Source organism: Dama dama, chromosome 25, assembly GCF_033118175.1.
Source record: "Dama dama isolate Ldn47 chromosome 25, ASM3311817v1, whole genome shotgun sequence".
Taxonomy (NCBI): domain Eukaryota; kingdom Metazoa; phylum Chordata; class Mammalia; order Artiodactyla; family Cervidae; genus Dama; species Dama dama.
Window position 1 is genome coordinate 16,895,499 of NC_083705.1, and position 16,021 is coordinate 16,911,519.

Below are 16,021 nucleotides of genomic sequence, written 5' to 3' on the forward strand. Positions count from 1 at the left end.
CTTTTTCTTTTTTTTTTTTAAACTCCTTTCTAAATCCACTGGTTTCTGAAAGCCTGATATTCCTTGGAAGAGTATAATTTTGAAACTGTGACACTGTGTTCCTAAAAACCTGGTCATGGCGAAAGTATTTGCTAAAGCTTAACATCAATGTAAGTATATTTAGAAACAAAAATAATCCCTTGTTAAACAACTTCTACATTTTTGGGTTATATGCTAAATGAAGTTTTCTTATAAACCAATTAAAACTCAGTAACAGACCAATCTCTATGCCTGTCTAAATGGTGATACAAAGTTCAAAACCAATTATTCATTACTTACCAAGCTTGCCCTGTCCTAATGTCTATGACATAGCTATTATTACTATTAACAAAAGTACAACACACAAACCAACTGATAAATTATATATTACATGTTTATTAAGGGTACAACTTTTATGTAAAATTTACATTTTTATGAAAAATCAAAAATATTTACAAAATATTGTAAGATTTGCATTGTTCTAATTACAACTCAAAGTAGTAAATAACAATTCTTAAAAACTCACATTTGTTAAGAGTTCTGTGTTTACAAATTCTTGGTTAAAGAGGCAGCTACAAAGTTTATCACTATACATAAGCAAGAACCAGCTTGCTAAAATACATCTCCCATTGAAAATCTATTGGTCTTTTTTTACACCATTAGTGGATTTTTAAATGAAAAAAATCAATATAAACTCATATGGCTTCAAAATTGTAACCTGCACCCGATACATATTTATGTACCAACACTTGGTATGAAGACTGGTAATTAAGAAAGTGCAGAAGTATAACCATTTCATTAGTTTGTACATTTTAAGGTAATACTTGATTAAAAACAAACCTGGTGAATATAATGGTGTCTATCCAATAATAAAATATTAACTGCCCAATAAAAGCAGTTTGACTGCAAAGCAATTAGTTAAGATTCCAGTAAGGGACTGTAATTGGCATTTAAAAGGGTACAATATGTTAGAAATTCTAATTCTGTCCAGTATCTAGTAAAGATGAAGATTTTAGCAAATTGTCTTATGTATTACTTTAGTCAAATCTAAATTTAGAATGGGGCTAACACTGAATATATTAAAAAAGCACATATTGTGTTATATATATATTGCTAATGAGTAGATTTTCTGCTGTATTTAATATAGCAAGATGTTACATAAATGTATAGAGGGAGGGATTTTCCTTTCTGTAGAGCTTAGGAAAACAATTAGTGATTCTATATAAATTTACTAGATATAACACAATTTATTACTTCTATGCAAAATGCAGGACACTGGTACTTATCCTTATAAATAAAATTCCCATTTGTAAATTATGAAACTGTCCAAAGTATTTACTTCCTTCAATTAATCAGGATTTGTTATAAAGTTAGGTTTTTTACTATTTAATATTAGTAGTTTATTTTAAGAAATGCTTAACCCAATCCATCATTTCAAATAGTTTCCTCATTTTTAGTAGGTGGTGATTAGATAAGAAAAAGAACATAAAAACTGCTAATTTTTCCAAGTGTTGAGAAATGCCAAAACTGATCTTTTCTAAAGCATGTTCCTCACAAACTACTACAAACTCATGCTCACATCACATTCAGTAAATAAATATATAAATTTCCAATAATAAGAGTGAGGGGAAATGTTAAATTGAGAGTTAAAATGCCAGTTACCAATTTACCATTACGGTTTTGCAGAATTTTTTGATAAGGTTAAGACGGAACATTTGAAGGTAATCTTTTTCCCTGTAAACATATGCCATTAGTTATATTTCTCTAGTGGCTACAGTGTAACACTAAAGAAGGGAGCCAGGGTTCTTAAGTATAAATTGTCCTCTAGTTATTCTGAATTCCCATTGCAATTGCAACCAAAGAGTTTTATAAAAATCGCAATTATCTTGTAGAAATTCTTGACTAAGATTCTGAATAGAAAATCTGGACTGTGAAGAAAAAAGTGAGGCACATGAATGAACACAAACTGGATAGGCACATTTCTGGGTTTTGTTATTGTTTTAAAGGCACACATTATGCAATCCATATAAAAATAAATTAAATCTACAGCATTAATTCATCAAAACAATCACAACTTCTATAAAGTTAACTGCAGAAGCAAATTTCTCTGCTGTCTTTTGCAAGCTTATTTTAAAACACATTGCACTTGAGGATTAAAAAACTCATATAAAACACCATTTATACTTTATTAATATGTTTATATGAGAATCAAATTATAAATTTTGCATACACCTTGGACTCTGGTCTGATTACTTTATGGCACATAACTCAATTTGATTGAGTGTTATCAACATTATCCCAAACTTAGAATTCATGTTCTGTTTGTATCCATTCAATATCAAACTTAAAAGTTTAAAAGCTATCTCTGACTCTAAAAACTTATAGAAAGCTAAATTATTTTGTGCTTGCTCTCCTGAAATTTCAGGCCTTATATTACACTATAAGCCCCTTTTTCAACATAGACACTGAAGATAACTTAAAATTTCCAGCCTATAAAAACTTCATTTTACTGAGAATCTGAATAAATGTGCTTTCCTGAATATTGCAGTTGATCATTTATAGCGTTGAAAATCATTTCAGTGCTATTTCTTTCGGTGACTCACTTCAAAAGTGCAATTTAATGTTTGTAGTCAGCTCTTAAAGATATAATACAAGTCAGAATAGTGTTTGGAAAGAAAAATAATGCAGAACGGCAGGTTTGTACTACTCCCTTGAGCCAACCACTTTCCCAGGTCCATCAACAATCCGCCAGGTATCGTCCTGGAAAACACCAAGTAGACCTTTGCAATTATAATTTCAAATGAACTCAAAGGAGGACATTTTCACTGTGGTTACAGATACAAACCCCAGTCCCCATCTGCTGTTTACAGTACATTAGAATCAGATCACAGGTGTTCAGCTACACTGACCATGAGTACTCTCTCTCCCAGGCGTGTCTCTATCTGGCACTTTGTACCAAAGGTCAAAGGAAACACTTCCATGCCTTTAGACTATAAACTACTTGAAAGTCATTTAGTAACTGGTAGAATATAAATGTTTCCCATGTACATGAAAAAGCTTAAAATCTCCCAACTTACCAGTGGCAAACCGCTTCTTTACTAAGGAAAGCCTGTAGCCAGTGCCTACAAGTTCAGTATCCACTCCTGAAAGGGTACTTCCCTCGCTGAGGAATTGCACTGCAAGTGTCGTGGGTTTACTGGGTCCTTCTGAAAGATCAAATTTTGCTCTGAGGGACCCAGAACCTACAGGAAAAGAACAAAGAACTTATACAAGATACTATATTTCACACCAAAAAAGGCAAATGAGTAAGTAAAAGCTAAAAAGTCAGTCCTATCGCAAATTTTTTAAACCCGTGTAAATGAATCATCGTCCTGTTTTCAAATCAGATTTTAGTCAGTGAATCTGAATTTTCATTAAGTAATCTTAGTCCATGCTTCTCTTTGACTTAATAACAGTCTTCAGAGGGATTTACTATTGATATTCCTACGCTCTGTGTGTTGAAGTGAGTCAAAAGATAAGTAAGGCTGAGGGTAGGAAGGAAGGAAGCCCTGGAAGCGATGAATGGGAATTAAAGCCAAAGGGAAATGACTGCTGCGTACCAAGATAGCTAAGATTGGGAAAAGCTGTATCGGTAATTACCTCTGTATTCACCTTTCTTTTTAAAATCATGCCAAATATGTCTGAGGGGCTTTCTTTTCAATGTAACCATTTATTCCACATTCCTCAGTCTGGCAGAAATAGTATATAATTATGAATACTATAAATGCTGCAAAAAAAACTATCAAAGGCTATGGACACAAAGCATATAAAATGCTGTGGGGATGATGGTGTGTATTTCAGGAAAAGGTAACTACAGGTGCAGAGATGGGAGAGCTGACAGCACGATGCATTGAAGGTAACTACATCTACCAGAAGATCCGGAGAACAGACATAGGGGAGCAAAGGGGCAGAAGATGATATTAGACTGGGAGCTAGGAAAAGCTCTATGTATCTTTACAGACCACGATAAGAAATAACCACAGGGAGCCACCAAAGACAACGAAGAGAAAACATTTCAGGTAAGAATCTTAGAAGGGCAGCAAGCTATAAGATGCAAGTAGGGACACCACCCGAAAGTCAATAAAATGGTCTAGGGCTCTAGGTGACAGGAAAAGTGTATTTGAACTACACTGAGGGGAAGGAAAGAGGAGAACGAATTTGGAAAACAGTCAGGAGTTAAAATCAAACAGTAAACAGGAGGAGGAGCCTAGGAGGGAGGGTTCCCAGGCTTCTGGTTTGAGGAAAGTAGACAGAATCGCTGGGTAGAAACAGTGACATTCTGCGATTCCCCGTACAGAAACTGAACACCACAGAGAGAAATCTGAAAGAAAATATAACAAAGACACATCCTATACTACTGCACCTGGTGGCACACAGACCAGTTGGGAAAATGAATTGCTGTCTAACTCTTAGCCCGTGTCCAAGTCCTCCTTAAACTTTTAGTTTGTGATACACAACTCAGTTCTGTGACAGTGCAACCACAGGCCAAGAGCAGTCACCAGGGCAACCCTTAAACTTCAGAATTATTTCCTGCTCCTCTCTGGAGCATAAAGCCAAAATAGAAACAGATTTCTACTTTATAGTATTCTGATTTGGGGATCTCTTTTAAAGGTTGACTAACCAAATCAGAACCACATTTGTAAGATGTTTCCATTTCCTCACATAGTCACTCTGATACCTGAACAGCAGAGGGAAACTATAATTACAATACCCAGTTAGAAAATTTGTATCCTGTTTTTCAGAGAACAAATTCTCTTCTTGGCAAATATCTACAATAATATTATCTCATTAAATATGGGGAAAATATACCCTTTCTTCCTTGCTAACTGGTTGTACTTCCAGTTTCAACTAGGAATTTCAGTTTTATCTCCTAGCCATACAGCTAGAGTAAAAATCAGTACATTTGCCACTTGAACATAGGCAACATTTAAGGACCAAATATGAACAAAGGAACCAGAGATTAGCTGGGTTATTTCATCCAATGTGTGGTTCTCTAGTAGTAAAAGCCTAGGAGGTGAACAATACAAGTATGTACCTGGTCTTTTATGCAGAAATACCTTTAAGAAAACTACTGATGATATATTTTACATTTTAATCACATGATGCTTAAAATGTTCAAAAGAAAAAGTGAGTAAAACTTGAAAAGCCAAAAAACCTACTTATCAGGAAAAGTTATTGGAGATTCAATTAGGCATTCAAAAGAGGTAGGAGAAGTCTCCTTTGATTAAGAGAAACTGCAATTCAAATGTTAAAGACTGTCCTGGGAATTATATTCTAAATTGAGTTAGAGGATATACTGCTGCTGCTGCTAAGTCGCTTTAGTCGTGTCCGACTCTGTGCGACCCCATAGACGGCAGCCCACCAGGCTCTGCCGTCTCTGGGATTCTCCAGGCAAGAACACTGGAATGGGTTGCCATTTCCTTCTCCAATGCATGAAAGTGAAAAGTGAAAGTGAAGTCGCTCAGTCGTGTCCGACTCTTAGCGACCCCATGGACTCCAGCCTACCAGGCTCCTGCGTCCATGGGATTTTCCAGGCAAGAGTACTGGAGTGGGCTGCCATTGCCTTCTCCAAGAGGATATACTAGGAGTGATCAACTAACTAGTAGAGACTTCTCCTTTGCATTGTGAACACAAACAAATGCAGACATGGTGGGAGGAGGCAATTAACTTGCTTCTCCTTGAAATAATGATCAGAGAATTAAAGGCTGTTAATAGTTTTAATAAGGGTAAATGACCAAGGAAAGGTTCTCTTGAGAAAGAGTAGGCAAGATAGGCAAGGGGAGTTTTTAAAGCCTGAAAGCTTCTGTACTATTTCCGGGAGGCCAGGCAGACCCTATTAACAGAAAGAACTAAAGAGCATGTTAATTACTTTAATTAGTTATCAGTTTCAATTATCAGGTTTCCCAGACGTCTATAAATTAATAGGTATCTTCTCTTAATGTTAGCACATGAACATAAGGAACATTTACATAATATTTATAAAGTTATAGCAAAACATTTTCTCACAAAGAAACATTTTATCACATTCAATCTAGACGAAAAAAATGTGTTCTGCATCTCAGTTGGTGCACTCTTCTTTACGGTATTAACTTCCACCTAGTGGTCAGTTCTAGAACTGAAGGCATGAAATTCCAGGAGAAAATTTTCCATAAACATGCCTAAAAGATCCATTTTCAGTGCCATTACATTATAAACAAAAAAACCATGCACACACTTACCTCCATTTTCTGATTTTTCTGAAATACCAGACAGTTTCCAAAAGGCTTTCATCTGTTCTGCATTCCTGTAAGAACAAATATCTTCAGCTAATGTGTCTAGTATAATGCCTTGTACATGGATGAGCACTCCAATAATACATTTTAAATATTTCACTAGAACTAGTGCTAAATTTACTTTAGAATAGTATCACTGGTGAGAATGTTTATTAATAATATAAACAAAATACTATTATTTTTCTTAATAAGTAGATATTTACCAAATTATATAATTCTATTTCTATTGATCAGAGAAAGGAAAACAATGTATAGGTGATCAAGTACCTTATTACTCAAGGAAAATAGTTTTATTATTAAATGGTGAAGCAGTATAAACAAAGAGTAGTTAGAGTATATACTAACATTAATGGAGGAAGCAAGAGAGGCAGTTAAGAGATGGGACTAATACTAAACACTAACCAGGTAGGTTTTCCTATAGATATGCTAGATACTATATTTAACTCTGTAAAATAATTATCTTTATTTTTAAATGAAAAAGTTTAGAGAAGTAACATATTTTGAGGGTAAAGTTGTACTGAATCATTCAAGTCTGGGTGGGGACAGCAAACTAGTTTGTTTATTCTGGCTTGAAGCTACTGTAGCTTGACTAGTAAAATGTACAGTACATCATATAACATGATTTCTATGTGAAAATACACTAAAAATTTTCAAACTTATAAGACAACTTTCAGAAATTAGGTCCTATGACTGGGGGACTGCAGACAGAAATTTAGTCGGAATTCAGAAGCCCACTTCTTTACCATATTGCAGGGGGGAGGGACTGCATGTGTGTGACTCCTCCGTCCACTGGCACCACCACCTGTATGTTGGACAGCACGCTTGGTGCCACCATAGCTTCCGGGTTGTACTTATAATCCACTCTAACATCTGTGGTGCCAGCACTGCATTTCCAGTATGTTGCCAGATTCAGAGGAGTGGACTGAATACCATTTGATGATACCTTTAAAGAGAGAAAAAAACAACTGCCTTTGACCTACAAAGTAAACAAGTCATAATGACATATACATGAACACAAGAGATCACACATTCAAAAACAATAATGAGGGAGTTGTCTGTTGCTAGGTAGAGTGAAGCAGGCTCATCTCAAAGGTATAAGCATGACTCTCAAAGTGTAGACCTGGGACTGTTTACATCAAAATTTCTGTGGTGCTTGTGAACAATGTATATTCTGCTGGCTCCAAATGCAGAACATCTGATTCAACAGGTAGAGAGTACAGAAATCAGGGTGTTACCACATGATTCTTATTTATGCAGGTAATGTTTGAGAATCTCAACATTCAACAGAAAATTCTAAGATTCTTTATAAGAGTTTAGATTTAAAACAGAAAAACTGGGTCACCATGCAGTTACACAAGCCTGGAGTTAGAATACTCCAAGCTTCAAATGAAATTTTAATCACAATACTCTTTTTCAATGAGACCTACTCTATCATCCTGTTTAAATTTACAATGAAAATTGCATCTTCACTCTTTCATATCTTATTCCATAGACTTTCCTTTCTCCATAGCACAATATACATTATTTACTTACTATGTTTACTATCTTCCTATGCTAGTCATAGCAATTAGCAAGCATTGAATAATAAATACTTGCTGAATGAATGATAAAATACTTGTAATAAACTTTAAGCCAACTTAAGTGGCAGTACTTTTTTATTCTTTTAAGTATCCATTTCCTAGAAACATAAGTCATTTTTAATACAGCTACCCTAATAAAAATTCAAACAAGACATAAGTATATGAAAATAGGAAATTTATCCCTTGGCACTTACTCCCCACTGTTAACCTCATGGTACATACACTTCCAGACTTTCTAGGGATGCAAACAAGATCTGTCTCATTCTTTGAAATGGCCATAATAATTAATTTAATCAGTCTCTTCCTCTGTGGATATGTACTCAAATGGTTTCCAAACAATGTTGAAGTGAATATCCTTTGTACCTTCCAACCCCATCTGTGTGATTTCCAAAGAACTGATTTCTGGAACTGTTGAATTAAAGGTTACATCTATTCAACAATCTAAGAGTTACCTTCTAATAGGCTCTATTAATTTGTACTTCTATTAATAAGTGGTAATTTCATGGACAGAGGAGCCTGGCGGGCTGTAGTTCATAGGGGCACAGAGTCAGACATGAATGAGCATGCACGCACACACACACCTTTCCTAATACAGCAATTTTTTTCAGTTTGGTCAATCTAATGAGAACTAAAACTGGTATCTCATTGTTGTCTTAACAGTCATTGCTCTGATTACTACTGACATGGAGCATCTTTCTAAAAGTTATCTATTGAGTTATTCATCTACTTTATAAAGATTCTTTGAAGTAAACCTTTTGATCTATTTTATGTAATACTTTCCTCTCAGATTAAATACTGATTCTGTTTAAACAAATATAAACACACACAGATTCATTTCTGTCTCAAGTATCTTATTCGCTTATTGCATGTCTTCTGGGTTTGTAGTATACTTAGGTCTTCCACACTTCAAGATTAAAATATGTAATAAACACACAGTACACATGCATATATACCCATGGATATACATATATTCACCCATGCTTTATTTTAGTATTTTTTATGTCTTTATTTGGGCTTCCCTGGTAGCTCAGCTGGTAAAGAATCTGCCTGCAATGCGGGAGACCTGGGTTTGATCCCTGGGTTGGGATGATCCCTTGGAGAAAGGGAATGGCTAACCACTCCAGTATTTTGGCCTGGAGATTTCCATGAACTGTATAGTCCATAGGGTCACAAAGAGTCAGGCACGACTGAGCAACTTTCACTTCACGGCTTGATTTATTATTATTAAACATTTGATACATGCAGATTTTATTTTGGTTTAAGGTATGAGCTGGGGATTTAGCCAAATTTTCCCCTCAAATGTCTAGTCTGTTGCCCCAATTTCACTTATTGAAAAATTCATCATTTCCACATTGTCTTAAAATGCTACTATGTCATATAAGCAATTTCCCGTTTATTCTTAGATCTATTTCTGGATACTCTAATCTGTTCCATTCATCTGGCCATCTATTGTTCTGCCAGTTCCAAACTATTTTAAATACTGTTGGCTTATAATGTTTTCCCATTAAAACTAAACAGTACTTTAGATGACTTTTTAAAACATTTCTTAATTTTCCAAGCTTTATGCTTCTGAGAACTTAAAAATGACTGTCTCACTAAGTTTCTGATCATGATCACATTAAATTTATAAGCTAATTTAGCAACAGCTTTTTACAACATGAGTCTTCCTTTTTAAAGTATACCTTTCTAACAGTATTCAAGGCAGTAGAGATGATATTATGTTTCTTCTTAGTTTAAAAAAAAAATTTTTGTGTGTTCACTGTAGCCACAGGAAAGGGATGCTGTAATAGATCTTTTAAAAACAATTTTTAAGTATAACTGACATATTACTTTCAGGTGTACAATGTGGTGATTTGATATTTATATATATTGTGCAGTGACCACCACAATGATTATCACAGTAAGTCTAGTTACTGAGTGTCACCATACATACTACAGATTTTTTTCCTGTCCTGAGAACTTTAAAAATACACTCTTAGCAACTTGGAAATATGTAACCCAGTGTTAACAACTTTGGTCACCATGCTGTGCATTACATCCCCATGATTTATAACTAGAAGTCTGTAATTTTTGACTCCCCCTGACTTCATGCATTTCACCTATCCCCAACCCCCTGTGTCCCAGCAGTCACCAATCTGTTCCCTGTATCTGTGAACTTGGGTTTGTTTGGTTTTATAGATTCCACACATAAGAAAGATCCTGCAATTTCTGTCCTCCCTTGCTTGACTCATTTCACTGTTTTTTGCCAATACCATGTTCGATTACTATACCTATGTCATATGGTTTGAAATCATGGAGCGCAATGCCTGTAGCATTCTGTCCTTTCTCAAGACTGCTTTGGCTACTTGGGGTCTTTTGTGAATCCATACAAATTTTAGGATAGTTTATTCTATTTCTGGGACTTTCCTGGTGGCTCAGTCGGTAAATAATCTGCCTGCGATGTGGGAGACCGGGGTTGGGATGATCCCCTGGAGGAGGGCATGGCAACCCACTCCAGTATTCTTGCCTGAAGAACCCCCAAGGGCAGGTGGGCTACAGTCCATGGAGTCGCAAAGAGTCAGACATGACTGAGTGACTAAGCACATTCTATTTCTGTGAAAAAATGCCGTTGAAATTTTAATAGGTATTACATTACATCTGTTTGGGTAGTATGGATATTTTAACAATTTTAATTCTTCCATCAATGAGCATGGATTAACTTTTCGTCTAGTTTTGTCTTTCTTTTATCACTGTCTTCTAGTTTTCAGTGTACAGGTATTTCATTTCCTTGGTTAAATTTATCTCTAAGTATTTGATTCTTTTGATTATTTTCTTAATTTCCTCTTCTAGTTTATTATTAGTGTACAGAAGCACAACAAGTATTTATATATTTTGGATTCTGCAACATCACTGAATTCATTTATGATTCAGTGTTTACTATTAAGTTTTGTTTTGAAGGAGTCTAAAGATTTTCTACATATACTATGTGATTGGCAAAGAGTAATAACTGTGCTTCTTCCTTTCTAAATTGGATGCCTTCTCTTTTTCTTCCCTAATTGATTTGGCTAGAACTTTTATTACTAAATAAAAGAGTTAAGAGTGGGCCTCCTTGTCTTATTCCTGCTCTTAGAGGAAAAGCTTTCAGATTTCCACCACTGAGCCTGATGCTAGCTGTAGGCTTGTCATATATAGCATTTATTATGTTGAGGCACTTTGCCTCTATACCCACTGCATTGGGAGTTTTCCATCATGAATAGATGTTAAATTTTGTCGAATTCTTTTTCTGTAATCCACTGAGATGATCATATGATTTTCATCTTCCTTTTCTTAATGTTGTATATTATGTTGATTGATTTCTGGATGTGAGACCATCCTTGTATCCCTAGAATATATCCCACTTGATCATGGTGTATGACCTTTTTAATGTACTACTGAAGGCCACCAAAACCAGACAAAGATGCCATAAAAAAAGAAAACTACAGGCCAGTATCACTGATGAACATAGATGCAAAAATCCTTAACAAAATTCTAGCAAACAGAATCCAACAACATATTTAAAAGATCATACATCATGACCAAGTGGGCTTTATCCCAGGAATGCAAGGATTCTTTAACATCCGAAAATCAATCAATGTAATACACCACATTAATAAATTGAAAGATAAAAACCATGATTATCTCAATAGATGCAGAAAAAGCCTTTGACAAAATTCAACATCCATTTATGATAAAAACTCTCCAGAAAGCAGGAATAGAAGGCACACACCTCAACATAATAAAAGCTATATATGACAAATGCACAGCAAACATTATCCTCAATGGTGAAAAATTGAAAGCATTTCCCTTAAAGTCAGGAACAAGACAAGGGTGCCCACTCTCATCACTACTAGTCAACATAGTTTTGGAAGTGTTGGCCACAGCAATCAGAGCAGAAAAAGAAATAAAAGGAATTCAGATAGGAAAAGAAGAAGTAAAACTCTCACTGTTTGCAGCAGACGACATGATCATCTACATTGAAAACCCTAAACACTCTACCAGAAAATTACTAGAGCTAATCAATGAATACAGTAATGTTGCAGGATATAAAATTAACACACAGAAATCCCTTGCATTCGTATACACTAACAGTGAGAAAATAGAGAAATTAAGGAAACAATACCATTCACCATTGCAACAACAAGAATAAAATTCTTAGGAGTATATCTACCTAAAGAAATAAAAGACCTATATATAGAAAACTATAAAACACTGATGAAAGAAATCAAAGAGGACACAAATAGATGGAGAACTATACCATGTTCCATGGATTGGAAGAATCAATACTGTGAAAATGACTATACTATCCAAAGCAATCTATAGATTCAATGCAATCCCTATCAAGCTACCAATGGTATTTTTCACAGAACTAGTAACAAATAATTTCACAATTTGTATGGAAATACAATTTGAGGAAAAACCTCGAACAGCCAAAGCAATCTTGAGAAAGAAGAATGGAACTGGAGGAATCAACCTGCCTGACTTCAGGCTCTACTACAAAGCCACAGTCATCAAGACAGTATGGTACTGGCACAAAGACAGAAATATAAATCAGTGGAACAGAATAGAAAGCCCAGAGATAAATCCACGTACCTATGGACACCTTATCTTCGACAAAGGAGGCAAGGATATACAATGGAAAAAAGACAGCCTCTTTAACAAGTGGTGCTGGGAAAACTGGTCAACCACTTGTAAAAGAATGAAACTAGAACACTTTCTAACACCATACACAAAAATAAACTCAAAATGGATTAAAGATCTAAATGTAAGACCAGAAACTATAAAACTCCTAGAGGAGGACATAGGCAAAACACTCTCCAACATAAATCACAGCAGGATCCTCTATGACCCACCTCCCAGAATACTGGAAATAAAAGCAAAACTAAACAAATGGGACCTAATGAAACTTAAAAGCTTTTGCACAACAAAGGAAACGATAAGCAAGGTGAAAAGACAGCCCTCAGATTGGGAGAAAATAATAGCAAATGAAGCAACAGACAAAGGATTAATCTCAAAAATATACAAGCAACTCCTGCAGCTCAATTCCAGAAAAATAAATGACCCAATCAAAAAATGGGCCAAAGAACTAAACAGATATTTCTCCAAAGACATACAGATGGCTAAGAAACACATGAAAAGATGCTCGACATCACTCATTATCAGAGAAATGCAAATCAAAACCACAATGAGGTACCATTACACGCCAGTCAGGATGGCTGCTATCCAAAAGTCTACAAGCAATAAATGCTGGAGAGGGTGTGGAGAAAAGGGAACCCTCTTACACTGTTGGTGGGAATGCAAACTAGTACAGCCACTAGGGAGAACAGTGTGGAGATTCCTTAAAAAACTGGAACTAGAACTGCCATATGACCCAGCAATCCCACTCTTGGGCATACACACCAAGGAAACCAGATCTGAAAGAGACACGTGCACCCCAATGTTCATCGCAGCACTGTTTATAATAGCCAGGACATGGAAGCAACCCAGGTGCCCATCAGCAGACAAATGGATAAGGAAGCTGTGGTACATATGCACAATGGAATATTACTCAGCCATTAAAAATAATTCATTTGAATCAGTTCTAATGAGATGGATGAAACTGGAGCCCATTAGACAGAGTGAAGTAAGCCAGAAAGATAAAGACCGGTACAGCATACTAACACATATATATGGAATTTAGAAACATGGTAACGATAACCCTACATGCAAAACAGAAAAAGAGACACAGATATTCAGAACAGACTTTGGGACTCTGTGGGAGAAGGCGAGGGTGGGATGTTCAGAGAGAACAGCATTGAAACAAGTATACTATCAAGGGTGAAACAGATGACCAGCCCAGGTTGGATGCATGAGACAAGTGCTCAGGGCTGGTGCAGTGGGAAGACCCAGAGGGATGGGATGGGGAGGGAGGTGGGAGGGAAGATCTGGATGGGGAACACATGTAAATCCATGGCTGATTCATGTCAATGTATGGCAAAAACCACTACAATATTATAAAGTAATTAACCTCCACCTAATAAAAATAAATGAAAACAAACAAAATAAAGATTAAAAAAAAAACAGACTGAAGTTAAAATTCTATCTCTTACTAACATTGTAGTTGTCATCTGTAAAACAGAGACAACAATAATGTTGTAGACATAAGAATTAAATAAAATAATGCATGAAATGCCTAAAAAAAATGTACTACTGAGTTGGTATGCTAATATTTTGTTGAGGATTTTGCATCTATATTCATTAGGGATATCAGCCTGTAATTTTCTCTTGTTCTGTCCTTATCTCGTTTTGGTATCAGGGTAATGCTGGGCTCATAAAATGAGTTTGGAAGTCTTTCCTCTTTTTCGGTATTTTTTCTTTTTTGGAAGAATTTGAGAAGTTCAGTTCGGTCACTCAATCATGTCCGACTCTTTTGAGACTGCAGCACACCATGGACACACATGGACTGCAGCACACCAGGCTTCCCTGTCCATCACCAACTCCCGGAGCTTGCTCAAACTCATGTCCATTAAGTCAGTAATGCCATCCAACCATCTTATCTTCTGTTGTCCCGTTCTCCTCCTGCCTTCAATCTTTCCCAGGATCAGGTTTTTTTTTTTTCCAATGAGTCAGTTCTTCACATCAGATGGCCAAAGTATTGGAGCTTTAGCATCAGTCCTTCCAATGAACACCCAGGACTGATCTCCTTGCAGTCCAACAGACTCTCAAGAGTCTTCTCCAACACCACAGTTCAAAAGCATCAATTCTTCGATGCTCAGCTTTCTTTATAGTCCAACTCTCTTATCCATACATGACCACTGGAAAAACCACAGCCTTGATTAGACGGACCTTTGTTGGCAAAGTAATGTCTCTGTTTTTTAATATGCTGTCTAGGTTGGTCATAACTTTTCTTCCAAGGAGTAAGCGTCTTTTAATTTCATGGCTGCAGTCACCATCTGCAGTGATTTTGGAGCCCCCCAAAATAGTCTCTCACTGTTTCCACTGTTTCCCACCTATTTGCCAGGAAGTGATGTGACCAGATGCCATGATCTTAGTTTTCTGGATGTTGAGTTTTAAGCCAACTTTTTCACTCTCCTCTTTCACTTTCAACAAGAGGCTCTTTAGTTCTTCTTCATTTTCTGCCATAAGGGTGGTATCATCTGCATATCTGAGGTTATTGATATTTCTCCCTGCAGTCTTGATTCCAGCTTGTGCTTCATCCAGCTTGGCATTTTGCATGATGTGCTCTCCATATAAATTAAATAAGCAGGATGACAATATACAGCCTTGACATACTCCTTTCCCTATTTGGTACCAGTCTGTTGTTCCATGTCCAGTTCTAATCATTGCTTCTTGACCTGCATACAGATTTCTCAGGAGGCAGGTAAGGTGGCCTGGTATTCCCATCTCTTGAAGAATTTTCCACAGTTTCTTGTGATCCACACAGTCAAAGGCTTTGGTGGTGTCAATAAAGCAGAAGTACATGTTTTTTGGAACTGTCTTGCTTTTTCGATGATCCAATGGATGTCGGCAATTTGATCTGGTTCTGCTACTGCTACTGCTAAGTCACTTCAGTCGCGTCTGACTCTGTGCGACCCCATCCCTGGGATTCTCCAGGCAAGAACACTGGAGTGGGTTGCCATTTCCTTCTCCAATGCATAAAAGTGAAAAGTGAAAGTGAAGTCGCTCAGTCATGTCCGACTCTTCACAACCCCATGGACTGCAGCCTACCAGTTCCTCTGCCTCCTTTTAAATCCAGCTTGAATATCTGAAAGTTCACAGTTCATGAACTTTGAAGCTTGGCTTGGACAATTTTGACCATTACTTTACTAGCATGTGAGATGAATGCAATTGTGTGGAAGTTTGAGCATTCTTTGGCATTGCCTTTCTTTGGGACTGGAATGAAAACTGACCTTTTCCAGTCCTGTGGCCGCTGCTGAGTTCTCCAAATTTGCTGGCATATTGAGTGCAGCACTTTCACAGCATCATCTTTTAGGATTTGAAATAGCTCAACTGGAATTCCATCACCTCCACCAGCTTTGTTCGTGTGATGCTTCCTAAGGCCTACTTGACTTCACATTCCAGGATGTCTGGTTCTAGGTGAGTGATCACACCATCATG

The 16,021-nt window shown here is 36.4% G+C and overlaps 1 protein-coding gene across 1 annotated transcript in view; it reads right to left on the reverse strand.

Moving 5' to 3' along the window:
• Positions 1–394: 394 nt before the first annotated feature.
• The window catches only part of FCHO2 (FCH and mu domain containing endocytic adaptor 2), a 128,624-nt gene continuing 112,997 nt past the window's right edge, over positions 395–16,021 (reverse strand). The window contains exons 23-26 of the mRNA XM_061129563.1: positions 7,073–7,272; positions 6,276–6,340; positions 3,096–3,260; positions 395–2,778 (exon numbers count right to left, since the gene is read on the reverse strand). Of these exons, the coding sequence (XP_060985546.1) occupies positions 2,756–2,778; positions 3,096–3,260; positions 6,276–6,340; positions 7,073–7,272 (453 nt within the window). The 3' untranslated portion in view covers positions 395–2,755. The remainder of the gene's footprint in view (positions 2,779–3,095; positions 3,261–6,275; positions 6,341–7,072; positions 7,273–16,021) is intronic.